General features: G+C 39.1%; 1 protein-coding gene across 1 annotated transcript; it reads left to right on the top strand.

The window, feature by feature from the left end:
• Positions 1-246: 246 nt before the first annotated feature.
• On the top strand, positions 247-24,569 carry LOC145485113 (serine/threonine-protein kinase D3-like). Its single transcript, XM_081463789.1, has 19 exons — positions 247-554; positions 4,157-4,295; positions 5,654-5,785; positions 6,960-7,300; positions 7,794-7,830; positions 7,994-8,077; positions 10,130-10,443; positions 11,211-11,288; positions 11,530-11,794; positions 12,332-12,399; positions 13,127-13,199; positions 18,729-18,835; positions 19,264-19,320; positions 19,944-20,048; positions 20,734-20,841; positions 20,971-21,131; positions 21,621-21,727; positions 22,347-22,432; positions 22,953-24,569. The coding sequence occupies exons 1-19, from the start codon at positions 429-431 to the stop codon at positions 23,175-23,177; spliced, it is 2,613 nt and encodes an 870-aa protein (XP_081319915.1). The 5' UTR covers positions 247-428; the 3' UTR covers positions 23,178-24,569.

The raw sequence follows: 24,569 nt of genomic DNA, 5'->3' as shown, positions 1-24,569 counted from the left end.
TTACTGCGAAAAAGGAAAAAATAATGGCTTGTTCCTCTTTGTTGAATTAGTTACGAGTGACAGATATTGAGTCATAAACTAATCTAAAGACATTTGCCCAGCCATAATCTTTGACATAACTGCATACAGACCTTTATAATTGTTGTTTCCCTTGATTGCTTTTGTGACAATCACTTAACAAAAGGCCGTAGTCGCGTTTGTTTTTCTCTACCGGAAGTCATCGTCACCGGAAACACGTCTTATTCGCTCTTTTTGCCGGGCAATATGTATCTGTCACGTGACAATGTTGTCGCCCATATTGTTAGGGAAATATTTCCAGTAGCGACAGTAGCGAGTAATAACTCTTTACCTAGCCAAATTTGTCGCCTTTTCAAGTTGTGTTTGATTGATGCAAGGAGCAAATTCTTTGATGATTTGTGTGTAGAGCCATGAGTGAAGACTGTCCGCGGAGAGGCATTACTTTCCAGTGCGGATTGGCCCGGGAAACTTACGGTTTTGAAGGAAAGGACCTCTCGGCCTTGAAAGAGTTGGCGTGTTCTTTCCTCGATCAAAAGGTACAATTAAGCTTATTTGACCACCAGCCTATCTACTTTAACCGCAGTTGCTCTCTTTAGCGCTGAAATATCACGAAGGGAAAATTCCCTGTAGGCATTCGTCTCTCGGTGTGACTGTTTGTCAATTCGAACGAATTGACTTGACCAGGCCGCGTCGTATATTTTTCTCTCGATTCGGTCTGTATATTAAAGTCGATCTCGCGAAGTTAAGCTATATTTTTTTATTATCTCATTGATCATCTGTTACTTCTCGAGTTAAGCACCAACCAAATAATATATTCCCCGAATGTATGTTGCCGTACTGAGTATTTTTTGTTTTGTTTTTTAAAGCTTACCGTAGTTTATTTAACGGTTGTGCGCTCATATCGGTCGACGTAAAATGACAGTTCATGTACGTGTCTTTGTACTTACGGTCGACAATTTTAGTTGAATCATGTCATGTTTTGTAATTTCCAAGTCAGACCGCCTTGTCCTTTTTTAAGTAACTTTAGAGGTCGGCTATCCTAATTTTCATGAACCACCCCGTGTGTCTGTGAGGGACAGTCAATGGCGAAAACAACGTGTATTAGAAATAAGGTGGAGATCGATTCTTTTGCTGTCACGCGGTTTAATTTATTCATGCGCATTTTACGGACGTTCTAGTAAGATCTTCGAACCTATATGCCAAGACCAAAAGCCTGCAGCCGGAACCTGAATATAGGCAATTGTCCCTGGCGCCGAATATTCCGTCAATTTACGCCGATGTTATCCGAAACAACAGACAGTCTGCAAAAGGCCAAACGCACGCGTGTATATGTTATAGTCCACGAACGCCCACATGTATAAATACCCTATACCAAGTTTAAGTCTTGAAATCTCCCATAGAAATGGTGTTATTAGCCTGAACAATGTGCAGTGTGGTGTTTTTTATCGGTTACTTTTCAAGAACATTTGAAAAACCGGCCTGCTATAGAATCATACAGAGCTATACTGGGTAAAAGTGTTGTACTTCCTGTTTTCTTTAATTTCGATCTTCTCAGTTCAACAACCTTTTAAAATTTGCATGTATTGCGACAAATATTTAAGTAACGTGCAATTTGTTAATTCTTCTGCCGGTTAGTACGTTAACACCGGTGTCATGAGAACCAATCGAGTAGTACACATTTGTCACAAACTTGGCCTTTAATATTTTACATTTCAAAAGCAACTCTCAAATTAAATGTTTTTACAAAGCTCCATATAGGTTAATTGGTAACCTCGAGCAAATTAGTCAAGTTATAAATATAACTTTTTTACTTTCTCTGCTTTAAAAATAGTTGCCTAATTATTTTATTTTCATTTCTGTTCTTTCATTTTAAACATTGCCTAGTTTTCACCTTTGGTGGGAAAATTTGAACCTTTTTTTAAATTTAATTATTCCTCCCCACATTTATCTATTAATTAATTAATTTATTTATCTATTGATTTCAAGATGATGTCAAGAGAACCAGCTGTTTAAATTGAACCTTGTATATAAGAATTGTGAAGGAGTGGAGACATGAATTTGAAATTCAAATATTTTTAATTTGTCCAAGGTCACACACTGATTTTGAATGAAAGAGGGTAAACACTATTTATAAATGATAAATCTTTCCACATATATTCTTGAAATATTAGATGAGCAGTGCATACTGCATACACAATGGATATTCTTTGCATTTTTGTAGAATTATACATGAATAAGCTTTGCCTTTTTTTCCATGTCAATTTGTATTTATTTTTTGCACCTAAATGGCTAGTTGGTACCATACAACTTTCTGTTTGGAACTGGTCTCTTTTTGACGAGGTTAATTGTTCATTCAGCAATGAATCTGTCTATTTTTACATGGTCCTATTAAATTTCGAATGGTCAGTTGCTTGTTATGGCATTTAACAAGAAATATAAGGAGTAATGTAATTCAACGTTTCCAAATTTTATGATGTTAGATACATTGAAACGTCAAATTATGTTACTCCTTATGCTTCCTATTAAATTTCATCCCCTTTAATCAGTTGCAATACCTTGTGATGACAGATGACAGTAAAAAGAACATTATCCAATTGGGGATACCTAAACGAAGGACAATCCAGTTTTATTGTTAGCAATTCAATGAGCGTGAACATGTTAAGCGGATTATTGCTCTATCAATTCCAAGTCCCTCTATCCCCGCTCCCCTCCTTAGCATTTGCTGGGCATTTAGCGACATTTCTTGACTCAGGGTAGAGCATTTGCTAAAACCAGTTGCCCTCCTGTTGAAAATGCCATGAAACCCCTGAGAAATATGAGAAATAAAATGCCAGTTATTACATTGTTAAAGTTTTATTACTTTCCAGAAGTGCGCCATTGTTTCCAAATGCGATGGTTACAGGCAGGCTTTTGGCCATGTGGCCGTCCAGCCGTCCTGTGGATGACCACCTTTCAGGAAAAAATAAATAAATCAAGCAGAGATCTTGTTGATTTACACTCAGTAATTTTACAATAGTTCATACGAAATCACTTGATTTCTATAGTGATTCAGGAAGTGCTTTTGAACACACCATCTCACCATCACCTTATTTCTACTTCAGTTTCCTTTGGTTACTTCATAGGTGAATGCCGCCCACTATTTTCCCGTTTACATTCGTGTGGAGCATGACGTGTGTTACCGAACCAATTTCACCGAGAGGAACTTTGTGTAACCAGGAAGAAGCGTTCCTTCTGGGGAGTGCTTGTTGGTGGCTACATGAAGTATTAACTTGTAAACCGGCACGTGTTGTTTCACAATCATTTTTATAGTGACCACAATCGTTGATTTAAGAAACCTTTGCCATGCAACAATCTTTGCTTAGTTTTGTTTGTGAAACACAACTGAATGCATTTAGTATGGGCAGAGGCAACTTCAGTTTCAATCTATTTTAGTGTTTTGGTGATGAAAACAACGCATTAGCATTCAGGACCATTCAAGTCTGATCGATACATTTATCAACTGAAAATTGCAGAAAACGCACCTAAGGCACTTCAATTTTTCAAACTTTTCTGGGAGGCATGCCATCAGAGCTCCCTAGCATATTTATTATTGAACAGCCACTCACAGAATCCTGACTAAAAGCCTGGTTACACGTTTTAATTAATGAAGATCCATTTCCAACAGTTATTGCTTCCACCATCAACCAGAAATGGAAAATAGGGTGGGGTCAGATATTTGTGGTCTTGCTGAAGCTCTGCCATGGGGATTTACACAGTTATATATTCTAGTCCCCTTGTGGGGGATTTGCAGCATTTTTTCAAAAAAAGTAATACAAATGCCTAACAAATGTCCCCCACAGAGTTGGGGGGGGGGGGGATGGAAGAGCTTTGCATTGACTAAGCAATTACTTGGGAAAAGTTGTCAGGTGTAATGTCAGGGCTGTCAATAAGGGCCATAACCTGTAGCACCTGTTACGGCTGAGCATGCCTGATGGACTCTTGATGCTACAGGTGAATTTGCCTGTAGTTGATACAATTCACCCATGAAGTAGCAAGTTTGATACAGGTGTGAAGATCAAGGCCTACAGATGAATTGAAACTTAATGAACAACAGCCCTGTAATCTTTCTTAATAAAAGACATTGTTTTCTTTGATCTAGTTTCCAGAAAACTCCTGCATTGGGATAGCAGATAAAGTCATCTTGTTCTTTCACAACTACTCCACAACAAATATTTTGACGAAATTAACCAGTGTGGAACAGTTGAAAGAAGGATCTGTTATTGAAGTTGTTGTTTCAGGTAAGAGATAACGTTTGCCTGGGATAGGATGCGATCACTTGAAGACTCTCCCTTGTGTATCATTAGATTGTCAATCACACAGGTGGCAAGAAGATAGAAATTGTCAGCTGTTACATGATTGTCGATTGAGTAAGGCATGACAAAAGTTTGGTGACCAGGTTTCAAGTTAATAATGTTCAATTTGTGTTGTTGTAACAGGCAACTGGCTCTGTTTCCAGTGGCAACTTGTCAGCCTTTGATGTCATTACCAGCATTAAGCGTGCAAAATTGTAGCTGATGATATAGTTACCATTGGAAACGAGGAAAGTTGCCCTTGGCAACACTGTAATTTTAAGGCCAAAACTTTGTCACCAAGGCTTTATCGCACCTTACTCAACTGATAATTGTAGTATTAATAATTTTGCTTTCTTTTTCTTTTTTTGAATTTATTTACTATTTCTGAGAGTGTTAATAATAATAATATTGTCTTGATCAAGTTAGTACCAAATAAGTCAGGTGAGGCAGCATCGGATTCCCTTTGCAAGAATACGAAAATCTGGTTGAACTCTCGTCTGTTCATTATTTTATGACATGTGTTGTCTACATGTACATGACAATGTGATACATCTGGTGTTAACACACTTCATTTAATATTGAACTCACTTTATTTAATAAATAATAATGCTTAAAACATTTTAAATACAATAATTAGGCATGAATGTACAGATAGTCTAAGCTAATCTAGGCGGGTCGTGTTCTAACTGAATTTAATTACAAAAATTAATATAAGATAATACATACCATTGATACATGTATAACAAACAAACTTTCCAACACATGAGATTGACAAAGAGTTACAACTGTTTTTGTCCACATATGGTGTCTACATGATTATGTGATACATGCATGATGCTTACAGTACTGCACAAGAAGAAATTAAACCTAACAGGGAACGCGTTTGGGAACGGGTATAGAATGGCAACAGAACAGTACAGAACGGATAGAAAACGGATATGAAATGGATATGGAACGGAGAAGGAATGGATAAGGAACTAGGATGGGAAGGCATGTGGAACAGCAACAGAACACGTTCTTTCAAGCGTTCCCTGTTAGGTTTCTTCTGATTGGTACTGCACAGGTTCGAGAAAAGTATTTACCAAGTTATTGGAATCTTTGTGTGTTATTCCTGACTAGTCTAAGTATTATTAACTTTTTAAATAAATGTTTTATTTATTTTATTCGTACTATTTATTTGATTTGATTTGATTTTGGTTTGTTTTTTTTTGTTATCTTTTATTTTTGTCTCTGTGAAAGTTATTCTTACCCACTGTGACTACACAGTCACGTTTCTTGACTTTTTGGCCATTTTTTTTTTTCAGCAAAAGTACCAGATGATGGGACTGTCATTCGACCTCATCAGCTAATAGTTCATTCCTATAGGTCTCCAACATTCTGTGACTATTGTGCTCAGATGTTGTTTGGTCTCATAAGACAAGGACTCAAATGTGAAGGTATGATGGCTGTTAGTAGCACCCATGACAAGGCCATGCTCTAGGAAAAATTCTAAGGAGCCCTTCAGGCACCCAGCCTTGTAGGCTAGGGTGCCCAGAAGTCAAGCTTGGTGGCCTGAACGAAGAAAAAAAATCTTGAAAAATCAATTGATGAAAATTATGTAAGTAACATTTTTAACTAATTCATGACAACCGATTAACCTTTAAATAAAAATGTCTTGCATTATTTCCAGGGCATTTATCTGGTTTACAGATGCCAAAGATAAAAGGGTTGCATGTAGTTTTCTTGTCAAAAATTCCCAAAGAAAGACAAAATTTACATGTTTTTTTAGTTAAAATGGTTGATATATGTAGAAAAAATCACTTCTTTTTCCTCTATGCTTCTGACAATTTAGTTCACAATCTCCTTCAATTAGGGACTTTTCTTGTACATTATACAAGTCACAAGAACTAAGAAGACTTTTGTTGAAACTACTTGAAGTATACAAGGAAACTGCTATCCTTATCAGTGAAGGCAGGTGTTAAAAGCATAGAAAAAATGTATACACATCAAGCCACTGATGTTTTGACTTCACAGATGGATTTAAACATTCAGAATTGAGCCATTTTGCTTTGAAGACTTCAATACAACACAAGAAATCAAAAAGGGAAAGACATATTATTGTGAGACTGTTTTCATCTCTAAGTTAAATCTCAAAAAAGAGGTTGCCTGGCCAGGCGACTCGGTATGTTTTTCTTGTCGCCGAAGATGGAAGCTGGTCACCTGAGATGATCACACAAAGCTAGAGCATAGCCTTGAATGTACATTTAGTGACTTTCTTTACCACCAGATTTCACAGACATGTCGCTCTTTTTCCTCTCACTCTATTTTACCTCAGGTGATAAGATCAGAGTAGATACAAAAAGCAAGTTTATCAAGAGTTGTAAGTAATACAGGTCTCCATTCATTGCACAAAATCCCCCAACCTCCAAATTGTTTGCCATGGGTAATTGATGATGCCAGATGGTCACTTGCCATAAACAAGCATCCCCCCAGGGTTTGTACCAATTCTTAATATATAGCATGCTAACAAAACTGTCATGAACCTCAAGCATGGAGCAGCCAGTCTTGATCTTCGTTGGTTTAACTATAATATGCTTTTCACTCATTGATAACTTCTTGTTTCTTGTCTAGGATGTGGTGGTAATTTTCACAAGAGATGTGCATACAAGATACCCAATAATTGTAACGGCTTAAGGCATCGCACCAGTACTGCAGCACTGAATGCTGCTCCTCATTCAAATACCCTGCCAAGGCCAGCTTCTCAGGTTGGGGGTTGGAACGATTCGTCATTCTTGATCCACCAATCAAGTTCTTTTAATGATAGCATTCCTTCATCAAAAGAGAGACGAGCAACTTGGAGTGGACGACCAATATGGATAGACAGAGCGATATCGGGCAGAATCCAGATTCCACACACATTTGCCGTTCATTCATACAAGAAGCCTACAGTCTGCCAGATCTGCAAGCGTCTGGTAAGCACATATTAATACATGATGTGGCATGTAGGTTCTCAACAGTGGTTACCGTTACCACTGTGAAATATAGTTGGGAGTATTTGTTTCTGAATCAAGACAGTTTCAGAAAAGTGGTCAGTGTCATGTTAAGCTTCAGAGACAAAAATTACCAAATTCTCCTGACAGGAGTCAAGCTGGTGAGCTTCTGTAAATTAATTGGACACTTAAACTGCTCAGTAACAGGAGACTTATGCGCACTTGCACATATAACAATAAATTAGGTTCAAATGTGACAAGCATACTGCATACAGGACCTCCCAGTGTCCTATCCCTGGTGGGTCATCAGTTTGTCTGTTGCAAATGTAAGGTAACTGTAAATCATGGGTTTACTATTCATAGTTTCATTAATTAATTCATGATGATGTCATTGCATTGTAGTTATGCCTACCCCTTCAGTCACTTTTATTAGTGGCAGCTCTTTAATGCTATGTGTAACCCTTTTTCTTCCCAGTTAAAAGGCTTGTTTCGTCAAGGTGTTCAATGCAAAGGTATTTATTTAGTTACATTACTCTTCTTAAATTGATTTCGATCAATCTTTTGGTTATCAATACTGCATAGCACATGTTAATTTAAAAAAGACAGTCCACAATTTCATTGTTACAGAAAGTGTAAGTGAATGATACAATATTAAGAAGTTTTGTTTCATTGCAGATTGTAAGTTTAACTGCCATCGAAAAGGGTGCGCCGAAAAGGCACCAAAGAATTGTCTGGGTGAAGTGTCATTTCTAGAGACAGGTTAGACAAGTATGAGGTGTTAAATTACATGGTACATCTACTACTCAGAGTTACCACACTAAAAGAAATTGAAATTACAGTCAGACCTCTCCTTATGGACACCTCCATAACACGGACATCTCTGTATTGAGGACAAATCATATACCTGTAGTCCCAGTGAAACCAGAATTCATACAAGCTCTTCGTCTATAATTTAGGGCCACCTCTACAATATCAACAGTTGGCCCTGCCCCTTTGGTGTCTGTATTAAAGAGGTTTGACTGTGTTTAATTTATTGCTTATTGTAAGTGCTTTTGAGAGTTAGAAGAAAAATGAGAGTGGGTCAGAGTTTGGATTCCAGCTCATGCCTGTTTGGTAGACTTGGAGATGCGGTTACCTCATTGTTAGTGCACTTGTGAGCAGTCCAGGTTTGAGCCCTTTCACAGTGCCTCTCTCCACCCAGGTGTATAAATGGGTACTGGTGAATTTAATGCGGGGGATAACCCTGTGATGGACCAACATCCCATCAGTGGGGGGGGAGTAATACTTCTAGTCACTTCATGCTACAGAAATCAGAGGTAAGCACTGGCCTGATAGGCATGTATGGCTTGTACATGTATGCAGACTTTACCATTCTTTGACCATTGATGTTGGAAAAAAATCAGTCAGCTCTCATTGGCTCTCATACTTGTTTGTGCTGACAAACACAAGGAAGAGTGAGAAACCCAACGTGATGTTAACAATGACATTGTCTTTTAACTGCCATTAGGATAGCTCAACTGGTTGTGCACCATTCTGCAGCATGGATTGTCAGGGATTCATGCATCCTGGCAGACAACCAACCAGGCTCTGGCAAAAATAACTCATAAGGTCATGCTGGCTGTGTGTTTAAAAAAAAAACTTGTCTTGGTTAACATGATTGTAACATTGAGCAGTGACACGAAGCCATTGTTCTTACATGTAGTTGTCTCCTACCCTTCTTATACTTGATTAGTTAGGTAAAGGTAAAGTCTGCGTCAGGTTAATTGGTTGAGCATACTGCCCAAGCTTCTCCTGGTTTCCATAGCATTAAATGACTACATGTTGGAGTAACTCTGCTCTCCCCTCAATGTGATGCTAGTCCATTGCAGGGGTTACCCCAGCATCATTAAATTCTCTGGTACCCATTTATACACCCAAGTGGAAAGAGGCAGGCTTTTAGCAGGATGGGCATCTAGGCATCCTGTGAAGCCTGGGCCATTTATTAAAGAAAATCATTTTATTTTTCATATGTTGCCTTATAAATTGTTCATTTGAGCAGGCCCTATAGCACATTTTGGACGCCCACTTTTCAAATCCTGGCTAAAAGCTGGGAGAAAGGCACTGTGAGAGTACACAATGCAGTCACCCCTGGGGAACTTAAACAGCTCAAACTGGAGTTCAGCGCACTGTCTAACCATAATGGCAATATGCCTTCCCCCACATGCATACTAAATTAGTGGCAGATATTGAAGAAGTCATATCTCTCTTCAATGTTAAGGACTGGGCTTTTTGACATGTGCAGCTTATTCATGAGTTAGGTGGGGAGTTAAATTTAAGTGTCATGTGGCTATTACTCCTCATGTGGCACATGGCACAAACCCAGACTTAGCCTTGGCAAACGTACTTTTAGATTTTCTGGCACAGCCCTTTTTAATTCACAACCTCGTAAAATCCAACAAGCTGTATCACTCTCCTCTTTTAAAAATCTTGTCAAAGCCCATTTTATTTATAGCACGTAATTTATGATATCTATTTTTTTCCCCTACCAGTTCATGCTTGTAACTCGTTTCAATTTTTTTAAACTCTTTTTATATAACTATTTCAACTACTAGACGTTAGTTGTTTTTTTTTAACTCTATTTTTATAACTATTTTATACTATTAGACGTTTTATATTTTTAGAAACTGTATTTAGCAGGGCCCCTCTGGATACCAGCCACTGTGCTGAATGGGCCACCCTGCATAAATAAAGTTTTACTTACTTACTTACTACTTACTTACTTACATGTGCTGTATAAATCCTGTTGTACCCATCTTCTGCTTCCTGTTGTAGGTTCACTTGGTTCCACTGATTCAAGTGCCATATCAGAAAATTTTTCTGAAATGGATCTAAGTAATGATATTCCAGACGAGCATGAGTATAGCGAGAATGAAACCGAGGCTGAGTCGACAAGCCGCAGTAGCCAGGAAGAATTTGAACCCACGAGTCCTTCATCGCCAGACTATGAATTGCCGCAGTTGACCCCAACAATGAGTAACAACATCCCCCTACAGAGGATAGTAGTGTCTGTTAAGCACACGAAGAGAAAAGGATCTAAAGTGCTAAAGCAGGGATGGATGGTGCATTTTACCAGCAAGGATACTCAGGTTCATGTATAGTAGCATTCTCGGAGACCCAGGGGCAGATAGTCGGATCAGGAGGAAACTTGTCAAATGGACAAAAGTTGTATAACGATTACAAGAATTAACAAGAAATGGGCTGTGTAACTGTTCACTTAAGAGTAGCTTCCCAGGAGCTACTTCATTTGTTCTTTAAGGGTTCTTTTGCACCTCATTTGCTCATTTGACTTTCTCCTGACTTGACTATCTGTCCCTGGCTCACCAAGTATGGTATTGTAGAACTTGTGTGTTTTGTTTTGGTCTGTCAAAATACATTGTTTTACCAGCATAGTAGAAAAGCCACAAAGTATTGAAAGTACTGATCCTATTCTGAAGCAAAAATCAAATCTTTTGGAATGAAAGATGGTTGATTATTGTCAAGGTAGGTCTACGCTCTAGAAGCATGCGGGTGCCACAGGCGACATAATTTTTGCCTTTGGGCAACTGGAAAAACTGCCAAGTAGTTTTCTTATTATTTGATATTGATGACAGGGAAATTGAACATTAAAAAAACATAAGCCACAAGAAAATATTTTGTAAATTAATGTCACGGAAGACGCTGGAAAGGGATTTTTCAAACCTTACACTTTTAACTTTACATCAGCCTACAGTATAAAGGTTTTCAATCATGTGTCCTGTTACTTTTTTACATTTCTCACTAATGTCTTTGTGAGTGTGTAAGATATGACCCTAGTCTGACTCCCTTAATTCTGATGGTCTTGTGTTGCACTCTGACTTATGCTTTTACATTTCAGAGGAAAAGACACTACTGGAGGCTAGATACAAAGTGCTTGACACTATTCCAAGACTCTACAAGCAACAGATATTACAAGGTTTGCTTCATGCTAAGTGAATTCTTTTTGTTATTTTACGACTTCAAGTTGTAGGTTTGCGTATTTTTCCTTATTGGCCAGCAAAGAGGACTGGATGGAAAAGTTTCTCATTCAGTTTCATGCATTGGAATGTTGTAGCAGTGCTAAATTCACCAACATTTATTTCTATTTTAGTACTGTCATTTGTACTTGGCCATCTAAATATTAATATTTATTAATACTGTTTACTATTTTTATACAGGAAATTCAGCTGTCTGAAATACTGTCAGTTGATTCCAACATTGACCCTCTAGCAACAGATGCCACACGGGCTCCACACTGTTTTGAAATGAAGACAAGAGACATGGTGTACTATGTGGGACAAGTTGAAGACGAGAATGAGACACCTGACCCAGATAGTGGCATCGGGGCAGTGGCAGGCCAGGCTTGGGCTGGTGTCACCCGCTCTGCTCTGATGCCAGGCTGTGTCACTCCGACGACAAGTGTTGCTCCATCAAGTAACAGTGGTGAGTGTGCTCTACCCCATCCAACCCCATTGGACCCCACCCAACTCATCCCACCCCACTATTCATTATTTGTGTTGCTAGCTTTATGATGAAAAGCAACTCAGCTCAGAGTATCATTTGAATTTCTGTAGTTCGTCTTGTGTGATCGTCTGGGTGAGGGTAGTTCTGAAAGGAACTGTTGTTGTTGGTGACTGATGTTTCGACAACCTGAGCGGAAGTGATCTTCAGAGTCCAGTGAATAGTGTTAGTTAGTTGATGATGTTATAGGTCTGGTCTTTTGAAAGTGATTGGTCTGTTTAGCGGTGATGGTATTGGCTGCAAGACTTGTGTAAAGTTTGTCAGCAGTTATTAGTTGGTTCTAGTAAGTTTTGATTTGTCTACTGTTAGTCAAATTAACTCCGTTATTGTATTATGCAGGTTCAAACAAACATTTTTGTGTATTCATTCATATTGTAAGTCAAATTAACTCCACAAGACGACCTACTGATACTCCTGGGTTCAAAATAATAATCATGTATTATTTGAATTTCTGATCAGTTGTGAGCAATCCTGATGTAGAGATGGAAGTAACGCATGAGGAGGAGAAGGTTAAGGATGCTCCACTGGTGAGTGAACTGCCATGATACCGTGTGTCATTGGTTTACCACGTTGTGTATAAAGTGTGTTGTTGTTGTTGCATGATACTTTGTGGTGTACGCATGCCATGCATTGTGTGACATCAGATGTTAACTTGGCAATTAGTCAGTTTTTAGTGGTATCAATCAACCTAGGTTTACATATTTTACAATTACTTATAATATTGACCATTTACTGCCTTAGACAGCAGTTTTGCTGTTGAAGCAGAAACGTCCACATACAGGACTCTGGGGTTTCATTAGTGGCCGTGGGCACCAGGTAAACTGACCAGCTCTGGGGACAATTTTGTCCGCCTGGTTTGACCATCTAGCAGAAAATTTTTCCTATGAAGAAATTCAGTTCAAATAGTTTTACCCTCCTGTGAAAAGCCGTTGAAAATGAAACCCCTGAGGTCTGTTGTTTAAGCTCACAACCTGTTGCAGCTGAATAGGCTTAATGTTATAGGTTAAATTAGCTGTTGTCGATGCCATTCGCTCACAAAACAAAACGTTTGTTGTTGGTACAATGACTTTCATGTAAAACTCAATGACAGGCCCTGATTATGGGTATTTTGAAAGAATACCTACACCATTTTGGACCCCAACATCATTGGCTATGTCGTAACAGATTTGTGCAATGAAACACTTGATTGTGTGCCCACTGATTCATCATTGCGGCCTGCACGAGTCTCACTGTCTCTACTTTTCACATTTAAAGGACATCAGTCAGCTGTATCAAGTATTTCCTGATGAAATTCTTGGATCAGGACAGTTTGGAATTGTATATGGAGGTTAGTGTTTAAAAAATTGATATTTTTGTGATTGCCTTCTAACATTTCTACCATCGAGAATGGACTGAGAGATTTTCCAACTGGGGCTGTTTTAGTTTCGACTTGCACTGAGTTGCTTCTTGTGAATCTTGTCCAGTACTTAATTAAGTAAAAGTGCCTCACCCAGCAGCTAATTTGTTAATGCATGTACTCTAAGACGGCAAAGCAAGCTACTTGTGTTAAGCGCGGGAAAACATGTAGCCTGCCGTAAGCAGGAAACCGTTGCCACGCGTGGAAAACACTAAAACGGATTTGAGCGCTTCAACAGGGTTGTGCCTAAATCCTACCGCTCAGAAGGACAACCGAGGAGTACTAGGAACGAGTTTCCGAGTCGAGCAGTTTTCGGAAATTGTCGGCTATTCCAATATGGCGGACTATACCAATCATATAAATATGTGAATTGCCAGTGGTAAAACTATGTTGATCAACAAGACAAGTACGTTTTTATTCACCTGACAAGTTAAGAATAATGTGTAGAGAGTAAAGCAGTGAATTGTTCGGCAAATGCTGTATATTTCTTTAGATCTCTTCCCGTCTAGTTCGTAAACCGTAAATTTGTACGCCGGCTAACACATTACAATGTAGACGTCTTTGACTTATGATAGGCACAAACGTTTTTAAATACGTCGTTCCTCCAGGACGAATTTATTTATTGATTCGGCGGATCCCCGAATTCAAATTTCCTTTGCCTTGTCCCTCTGGCCGGAAAGGATCTTGGAAATACTACCGTCCAGAGGGACAGCTTGTGTATAAGGTAATTGGACTTAAGTGCATGCACATTTTTATTTGTAGAATAGTTTGATACATTGCTCTTTAGCCTTACACTACACTAGATTATCACTCTACAGTAACATTTCAGTTTTTTGTGATCTTGTCCCTCTGGCTGGTAGGATCTTGAAAATACTACCGGCCAGAGGGACAGCTCGTGTACAAGATAATTGGACTTAAAGTTCATGCACAGTTACATTTGTACAATAGCTTGATACATTGCTCTTAAGTTTTATACTAGACTAGAATCACTCTACAGTTGAATCTTTTCAGTTTTCTGTGATCTTGTCGCTCTAGCCAGTAGGATCTTGAGGGACAGCTGCTTGTGTATAAGGTAATAATTATTGGAGTCAAGTCCATGCACAGTTTTATTTGTACAAATTAGCTTGATACAATGCTCTTTAGTCTTACACTACACTAGAATCACTCTTCAGTAATATTTTCAGTTTTCTGTGATCTTGTTCCTCTAGCCGGTAGGATCTTGAAAATACTACCGGCCAGAGGGGCAGCTGCTTGTGTATAAGGTAATTGGACTCAAGTCCATGCACAGTTTTATTTGTAGAATAGTTTGATACATTGCTCTTTAGTCTTACACTACACTAGAATCACTCTACAGTAATATTTTCAGTTTTCTGTGATCTTGTCCCTCTAGCTGGTAGGATCTTGAAAATACTACCGTCCAGAAGGACAGCTTGTGTATAAGGTAATTGGACTTAAGCCCATGCTCAGTTTTATTTGCAGAATGGGTTGATTGATTGCTTAGTCTTACACTACACTACAATCACTCTGCAGTAATATTTTCAGTTTTCTGTGATCTTGTCCCTCTGGCCGGTAGGATCTCGAAAATACTACCGGCCAGAGGGACAGCTTGTGTATAAGGTAATTGGACTGAAGTTCATGGTGTCTGTAAAAGTCTATTCATGCTCTGTTGCCATTGCAATAATTCTCAATCAATGAACATGACAGTATCAGTGTGGAATCTTAAGTTGAACAATGGATCTAGAGTGTTTATTTAGTGAGGGAAACTGATATATATATATGTACAACTGATTAAGGAAGTATGGAGATGAATCCTTTTCAGGCAAAATTAATATTTTACTGTTGATGAGAACTTTTGAGTTCTTTTGAATGTACATTCCTTCAGTTTGGTAGCATTTGCTGTGAGATCTGCATTTTCATCACTTCATGGAGAGAGGGAATGTCATCCTGGAAGATAAGACAAACATAGTGAATTTCTGCAAGAAAGTGTTATGAATAGGAGATGTGTAGTTGGTATCCGTGTAGTTTGGTTTAAATTGATTTTCCATTACTTTGTCATGCGATGAGAAGTGTTGATACTTGCTTTTGATTCAAAATACCTGGTTGAAATTAGGAGTTTCTCCCCTGCTGAGATGCTCTGGAAACTAAACATAGATAATACCAATGAATTTAAAATGTATCACCAGCACAAGTGATCAGTTCAGGTAAAGATGAACACTTTGATTTGAATTAACTCAAGCCAAGCTGATTATTTAAAGAGACATGGTAATTGATAGAATATGGTATTTGCACAGCTTACCATACAGACAAAGACACCACAATCATAATCATTCTTTTGCTTAGGTGTATCCTATGTATAGGGATTCAATTAAAATGTGTAAAAAAATGTTCAGTCAAAAGAGCCAGAGCTTGTGTGGACTAAGTGCAGACAAAGAGCCTGGCACATTTATATTACCATAAATCTAACTAACTGGCATATATCTAACTGACGCCATCGCTGCCATGTTGGATGACCATTAACAAAAGAATTAGCTTAGTTTATTGTTCTTGTCATCCAGCATGGCCGCCAGAGTCTTTGTCACTTGAATTTTCTGCCTATTTCGCACCAATTTCATCACGTGCAATTTACATTGTCTGAGACTAGTCACTGGGGGTGGGAGATCATTAACTCTGTTACCTACACCATAAGGACCCCTATAAGCTTTCTAATGCAACTGTAGCTCTATTTGTTCCATTTATAATTGTTTTGTGTGCTGACTAATATAAAAAATTTAATCGCATTCAATTAAGCTGTTGTTTAACAATTTTTTTTGGGGGGGGGGAGGGGGGCGAAAGGGGGTCAGAACCTTCCAGTTCTCCTGCTTCCCATACCTTTATCTCTTGACTCCCGCCCTCCTCCATTTTGCCCTGTCCCCTGTAAATAAGAACACTCAAAACACATACTTATCATTTAGCTGCGCAATCCTTTGGACTTTCTTTTCCTTTTTTCCTTTGTTTTCAGCCTTGCTCCTCTAGCTCTTCACGTCTTTTGACAGTTTAAATGACAACATTTTATGACCTGTGATATAACCACTGTAAAAGGGTTTCCAATTTTACCAGAAGTTGGCCTCAGTTTTTCAATCCAAGGGTAGATTTAATTTTTCCTTCAGTCCAGAAGTCTCAAGATAAGCTAAATGTAAGTCAAAAAACATTTGATGATTCCCTCCTTTGTAGAACTCCCACTTCCCACCCTTTCCTCTCTTGCCTCCTGCCCCCTATTCTTCTGGGGCTCCCACCCCCCTGCCCCCCCCCCCCCCAATTTTACTCATGGGTGCACAAATATGCAAACTGAGCATACTATTCAATCTGCTTAATTTTTAGGGTAACTGGGGTTACACTTATTAACTATTTACACTTATTTACACTTGTTATTTAGAAAGCCTCATTTTAGAAGTGACTTTGCGGGATACAGGCTTAATAAACATGAAGGAAATATACTAGAAATTTTGCAATGAGAGTGGCTTTGTGAGTATGTCAGGTCAGTGTCCTTTAAGCAACACGTTTTGGTTAAAGGATTTCTTTAAACCTATTTTGTTTAAAGGTAAACACCATTCACAAAAAAAGACAATAGAAGGACATTTTCGTTACTTTAATTTGTGTTTATTCCATAAACAGATAGTCTTACAATGCTAAGGAACAGTATCTAACTCTTTAAGTTTAACAATCCTCCTGAGGAAATTCCTCTATCCTTACACAGAGTATGTAAGTCACAAAATAATATATTAAATATTGATGTACACAACTTGAGCCCACTGGACATGTCAGAAATGTGTCCTAGTACTGCCTGGCACTCTGTTTCACTTGGAGTGAATGCAAAATAAGTTTTATTAAGGCATTGAAATCGAGTGTCTGATAACCTTCATATAAATGGGAATCCTCAATATTCTAGCCTGCTTTATGACTTAAGCAATAAGAGCAATTATCAAACTATTGTACAAATAAAACTGTGCATGGACTTGACTACAATTACCTTACACACAAGCTGTCCATCTGTCTGGTAGTATTTTCAAGATCCTACCGGCCAGAGGGACAAGATCACAGAAAACTGAAAATATTTAACTGTAGAGTCATTCTAGTGTGCTATAAAACTAAAGAGCAATGTTTCAAACTATTCTACAAATAAAAATGTGCATGCACTTCAATCCAATTACCTTATACACAAACTGTCCCTCTGGCCGGTAGTATTTTCAAGATCCTACCGGCTAGAGGGACAAGATCACAGAAAACTAAAAATATTACTGTAGAGTGATTCTAGTGTAGTGTAAGACTAAAGAGCAATGTATCAAACTGTTCTACAAATAAAACTGTGCATGGACTTGAGTCCAATTACCTTATACACAAGCAGCTGTCCCTCTGGCCGGTAGTATTTTCAAGATCCTACCGGCCAGAGGGACAAGATCACAGAAAACTGAAAATATTACTGTAGAGTGATTCTCGTGTAGTGTAAGACTAAAAAGCAATGTATCAAGCTATTGTACAAATGAAACTGTGCATGCACTTCAGTCCAATTACCTTATACACAAGCAGCTGTCCCTCTGGCCGGTAGTATTTTCAAGATCCTACCGGCTAGAGGGACAAGATCACAGAAAACTGAAAAGATTCAACTGTAGAGTGATTCTAGTCTAGTATAAAACTTAAGAGCAATGTATCAAACTATTGTACAAATTAAACTGTGCATGCACTTCAGTCCAAGTACCTTATACATAAACTGTCCCTCTGGACGGTAGTATTTCCAAGATCCTACCGGCCAGAGGGACAAGGCAAAGGAAGTTTGAATTCGGGGATCCGCTGAATCAATAAATAAATTCGTCCTGGAGGAACGACGTATTTAAAAACGTTTGTGCCTATTATAAGTCAAAGACGTCTACAGTGTAATGTGTTAGCCGGCGTACAAATTTACGGTTTACGAACTAGACGGGAAGAGATCTAAAGAAATATACAGCATTTGCTGAACAACTCACTGCTTTACTCTCTACACATTATTCTTAACTTGTCGGGTGAATAAAAACGTACTTGTCTTGTTGATCAACATAGTTTTACCACTGGCAATTCACATATTTATGTGAATGGTATAGTCCGCCATATTGGAATAGCCGACAATTTCCGAAAACTGCTCGACTCGGAAACTCGCTCCTAGTACTCCTCGGTTGTCCTTCTGAGCGGTAGGATTTAGGCACAACCCTTCAACAGTTCCCCAAGCCAAGTCACGGCTCGTTTTTGTTGACACTACTAGCTTAGCTTTGATTGGTTCCCCAGCGGTCAAAAATGGCGCCCGCGTGCAGTTCCCGCCCTTTTTCCCGCCAAAAATGCGACTTTAAGTGTCCAGTTTCCAGAATCCTCCAGTTCTAAGCCAAAAGTTATGACAGTCACTGAAGAGGTTTGTGCGCCGCGTGTGATTAGAGAATTTTCTTTTAAACTTCGTAGGCGTTCATCGTGAAAGTGGACGAGATGTAGCTATCAAAGTCATCGACAAACAACGCTTCCCAACCAAACAAGAAGCACAGTTGAAGAATGAAGTCGGAATTCTCCAGGTATGTCACGTAAATTATGCAGATTGTGGTAAGAGATGTACGCATGCTATATTTTTCCTTTCTTGTGTGTGCACGTTTTAAGCATTTAGACAAATCCTTGTACCATTTAGTCGTTACTGGAGCTAATGTGTAGCTTCGTAGCCTCCCGTACCGAAACTACCTTGTGAAGTCACTCGGTCGTAGTGTGATTATTGCATGTCAACTATTGTCACGACTATAGTCACTTTATAGCTTTATATGAGAGGTTTTCAAGGAAACTGCACGGAATGGCTTTACGGAATTCATTCATAGGCTAAAAATGTGACAGCATTCAATGTTGTTCTTTGGGTATTCTTGTCTCAAACAACAACAGAACCACCAACAGAAAAAACAACAATAACAGCACGAGTGTGCTTTACTAATGCAGTGTTTTTTTTTTTTATTTACAGCACGTCAATCATCCTGGTGTTGTGAATTTAGAAGAGATGTTTGAAACTCCAGAAAGGGTAAGCAATGAAAGCTTTCCTCTGATTGGTTCCTTTGAATGGCGTGTTATGTATAAGGCTGGAGACCAGTGTCGTCTCATCACATTAGTTCCCTAGCTCCTCCTATACCAGGTTTTGCTTGAAAAAACTGCAACTCGTGAAGTGACCTAGAAGCTCTAAAAGCTATAATCAAGGGCACATTTTTAGTACAATGGTTCTCTCATTTTGCCATCCAACACTGGGCAGAGGAAAGGGGAACGTTGTTCCCACGGCTTTTGCCACCGATTTCAGGCTCCTAATGCGCTCTGAATTTCAGTAAATAGTGTATCTTCCAGTTCGTGATGTGTACTTGGACTTTGTTACATACAGTCACATACAGCAAAGTGCCACCATGTTTCGGGCAGCCATGAAAAAAATCCTAGAAAAATTTCAGGTGTAATTCTTAGTGAAACAACTCTCGAAAATTGCTGAATTGTTTGTAAACGTCTTTGAATATTCTGTCTTCTATATGAACCATGTAGCCACGTATTTCCGTGAACAGCGGCCATCTTTCTTCGATTTTAGGATTGACCAAAGGGAACCGTGGCTTGGTTAACCGGCGTGCATATTTTGTCCGTGTCTGAACGCACTGTATTATTTCTTAGGTGTTCGTGGTTATGGAAAAAATGAAAGGTGACATGTTGGAACTTATTTTGTCAAGTGCCAAGGGAAGACTGGATGAGAGATGTACAAAATTCCTCATAACACAGGTAAAATACGTGTACCGCCACCCGGCAAAGCGATGTTCTTTCCGTCAAATTCGTCTTATGTCCCGTCACAATACGCTGGAGGAATTTGAAAACGCAACAATCAGCGGTCATTATGGATTTTTGTTTGAGGAAAATTCGAGCTGGGGAATGTCATGATTATCGCGATGTCATCGTTTACGAAAAGCTTCGTTTCCTAAAATGTTTTCCGTCCACTCTGAAACGCCAAGCCGGCGTTTTCAAATTCCTCTGGTTTGAAAAGCGCTTTCGAAAAGCTCAGTTTTCGTGACGGATTAGTGTGGACGGTAGGCCGAACCGGAGAAATGAAGCTCCGTTTGCAAATTCCCCCGACGTAGTGCGGACGGGGCCTTCCAGAAATGTTTTGTACTTCAACAAGCTTACACAACCCACAATCCTCCAGTTTGCTCAGACAAAGAGCACGTTCGAATCGTCGACTTTTTCAAATTCGCTTTGTCCTCCGTTGTCAACTTGTATTTATTATCAACTAACTGTGTTAACTGTTTGGAAAGGCATTCCGTAATACAGTGCATTTGTGACAAATCTGTGTGAATTTTAAAATTGATAACTATGATTGGTTTTGAAACATATTTCTTCTTTGTTGAGGACCCAAAAGCGTCATTGCACAAATACACAACTAGACAAACTACTTTCAAATCTTTCATTGCAGATTTTAGTTGCTTTGAGAGATCTTCACCTCAGGAATATCGTCCACTGTGACCTGAAGCCCGAGAATGTATTGCTTTCGTCATTATCATCTGAATGTGGTTTCCCACAGGTATGACTTCCCCCTTTTCATTTGATTTTCGTCTTCATTGAAAAGGTTTCTTTGAATTTAGCGACACATGGTTTAGTTCCATTGTATTGCAAAGTTCTTCTTTGTTCTAATATATGTTCTCTTATACAGATCAAACTGTGCGACTTCGGCTTTGCCCGGATAATCGAAGAGAAATCGTTCCGTCGTTCTGTGGTCGGAACCCCAGCGTACCTCGCCCCCGAGGTTCTACTTAATAAAGGATACAACAGGTCGCTCGATATGTGGTCGGTTGGTGTCGTCGTGTACGTAAGGTAAGAATCAATAACAACTCGGCTACGAGTCTTTATAACAGCGCATGGTGAAGATCTAATCTTTCGTAGGAGAAAAGATGGCGACTGGTACATTTATGCAAAATCTTTAGCGCACGAAAACTTTAACAACTCTCATAAAAACGTACAGAAACGTTGTAACATCTTTAAATCTAGTGTACTCTATGTCGTTAGCACAGGGACAAATATTGCCAAAAGTGGGCAATTGTACTTAATTGTACTTAATGTATTGTACTTAATGGGCTATGTAAGGTTCGCATGGTATTGTAAGAAAATATGCAGCAGCCATCTTTTTTCCTGGAGAGGATTTCATCTCGTAAATTCGGGGCATCGTCTGATTTCATCAAACTCGGCCTAATGCCTCTTCTGCTAAGTATAAGGCAACATTCCCGCGGAATTCTGCAGCATTATTGTAAAGAAATCCTTGGTATTTTGAATTTAGTGTAATGGGTGATTTTTGTTCTTCGACAGTTTAAGTGGTACGTTCCCGTTCAATGAAGAGGAAGATATTCAAGATCAAATTCACAATGCTGCGTTTATGTACCCTCCTGACCCTTGGCAGGAAATTTCGCCGGAAGGTTTGTGTCGCATTAGAACGGTTCTCGACCAGCTACAGAAATTGATTTGTTTTCTTTAGTTCAGAAATCTTTTTGAAGCGTCAGTGTGTTGACCAATCAGAGCAGACGTGCTATCTTTCAACCAATCAGGAGCAAGCAAACAACACTACAGCCATTCCCGTCTTGGTTTCTGCGCTTGGCTTCTTCCGTTTTCCCGCGCTTTGCACCAGTTGCACATTTTCCCGCGCTTTGCACCGGTTAGATATTTTCCCACGCTGTACTGCGGTTGTATGTTTTCCCGCACTTTGTACCGGCTACACGGCTATACTTCGAGTTTTGACTGGTTTATAGCGTCGTATGCTTTTGACCTATTTGGCCAGAACACTTTTTTACATGTGTTTGTCTGTTTCGTCCCTTTTGTTTTTGTCTATGTCGCGTTACCGATTTTTAACGGGAATAACAGCTATTACAGGATAATTTTGATTTTGATACTTCAAAATTCGAACTTAGCTGCAAAGATTAGAAAATATGACAAAAGAACCTCCGAATGATGAATTCTTTCGTATTATTGCCCCAATCTTCTCATTCAAGTAGCCAGATAGACCTTTTACCCAGCCTAAATTTCCTTTCTCTTTTCCAGCCATTGACCTTATAAACAACCTCTTACAAGTCAAGCAACGCTGTCGCTATACGTGTGATAAGTCGCTTATTCACCCGTGGCTTCAGGTAAGTTTACCTAATGTAATACTGTGGTCAGTTAGCACGAACAAATATCACAACTTCCATCGTAAACATTTCACTCTTTTGTGTGTTTCATCTCATTTGTATTGCGTACTTTAACACTTCGCTTTTTCGCTCAAAAGCATACATTAAGAAATTCTTCGATTTAGCTCAGTAACTTATGTTTTTTTTTGCATGACTTATTTTATACTGTCAGAGCAACGTGTCAAAAATGCTGTGGGATGGTCTGTGATATAGCACTGCCCCCGAAGGGGAGGGGGTGGGGCGGTGGTACCATGTTTTCGCTTTATGCTACAGAAACCGTAATAGTCCATTTTCGAATTACAGTTGTTCCCTCTGTGTGAAAACGAGTCTTCGTGCGAAAGCGCTGAAACTCGTCTTCGTATGAAAAATTTTGCTCGAGGACTCTTTCTGAAAATGAGGCAAACGGCAACTCGGAAGTGGTCTAATCTCCACTTTAATAACCAACTGCCAAACATAACGTTCTAATTTAACTCCTACCCAGGACTACCAGACCTGGTTGGACCTCAGGAGTCTGGAAGCGGTTGTGGGCGAACGTTATCTTACTCACGAAAGCGATGACGCTAGGTGGCAGGCGTATGGCGAACAGCTAAAAGCGCGCCAAACCAGAGAACCACCGCGGGAAGCCGCGCGACCGAGCAATAACAGATTTTTCCCCCCAGTTTCACCAACGGAGCGCAGACTTCAAACAAGTATCAGCTTCTTGTGAGAAAGAACTGGCCATTATTATCACTAAATATCATTAATTAGTTAACAAATTAACTAACCAAATAATTAGTTAATTAATTACCTTAAATGAACACTCCTAACGTTTTAACACCCGGAAGAAGTACTGCGATCAAATTAGTTTCGCTTTTTGCGTTGTTTTTCAGTTTTCAGTGTGGATTGAAAGATCCCGTAAGTCTAACGGGTCCCAGTTTTTGAGCTAAAGCATAGGGAGGGGTGGGTGGGGTAAGATTTTATCTATGTAATTTCATATTTTGCCGAAATTTCAGTCAGAAAATGTTAATGTTCCAATTTAATAACCGGTAAATGAGTAACAAAATTTAATGCACACAGTTGCTTATATATTGTATTTTATCAAGAATTGTCAACGAATAATTTTAAAAACAGCAACGCTTTCCGTCGTAAGTTATTTGTAGGTTTGTTGCCTGTTAATGTTTTTTAAAGGGAGACAGTTTGTGACGTCTGTGAGCTATGGAAGATAATACGCGTTGCCCTTATACATCCGAATGGAAAGAATGGAAACTAGTTGGAATTGTTTGAACGTAATCTATCAACAGTTTGGAGGTCTGGGACAAGTCGAGTTTCGTGATTGGTTTAAAAAAGCACGTACAACGTGCTTTGACCAATCAAAATAAAGATAGTTTTCAATTGGCTTTTTCAAGTACTTGCCATGATGCGTCCGGCTGGCAAACGACTTTGCTCTTAAGTTATAACGATCACTCTTGTAATATAACAGATAAGTTACCGCGAGTTTTTAAAAGACACCTTATGTAACAGGTTCGTTGGTGCTAAGTCGCCATAGCGGTCCTTGTCCAAACCAGAGGAGCCAAGTTCTGGCAGATATTTAACTTTTGTATCTTACTGTGAGTGGTCCCCACGAAACATTTGCGTTGCGGCACTCGATACACAGTAGCTTTAGTAAATAGAGGTCTCTCGTAGCGCGCTGTTTTCTTTTCCCGGTCGCGAGTTTGTCTGCATTCCGTTCTGATGACGTAGCTATTGAGCGGTCCGTGTTGTATCTCCGTCTCTGATTGGTTGAATTCGATTTCGCGCGCAAGAAACAGCCAATCAGAAATGGTATCATATAACTCTGTAGGGGTTCGTCGTCACAATGAAATGTGCGGGTTAATATTAGCATCTCTCGAGCAGTAAAGAATTGCGCACTCAAGGGGAGACGCCTATTTATACAGCTACAGGAATACAGCTTACTTTATCCAATAAAGTTAAGGAGTCTAGGTTTTCGAAAGTGAGACCACGCGTTATTCATCAGACCTGGATCACTACTGAGAAAAAAAACAAAACAAAACAAAAGGTCATGTACAGTGCAATCGGAAGTTCGAGGAGTTTTATAGGAAAGTGTACTATTGCAAAATAA

Source organism: Orbicella franksi, chromosome 4, assembly GCF_964199315.1.
Source record: "Orbicella franksi chromosome 4, jaOrbFran1.1, whole genome shotgun sequence".
Taxonomy (NCBI): domain Eukaryota; kingdom Metazoa; phylum Cnidaria; class Anthozoa; order Scleractinia; family Merulinidae; genus Orbicella; species Orbicella franksi.
The sequence above is the reverse complement of the archived record's forward strand: the minus strand, read 5'-3'. Positions and strand labels throughout refer to the sequence as shown.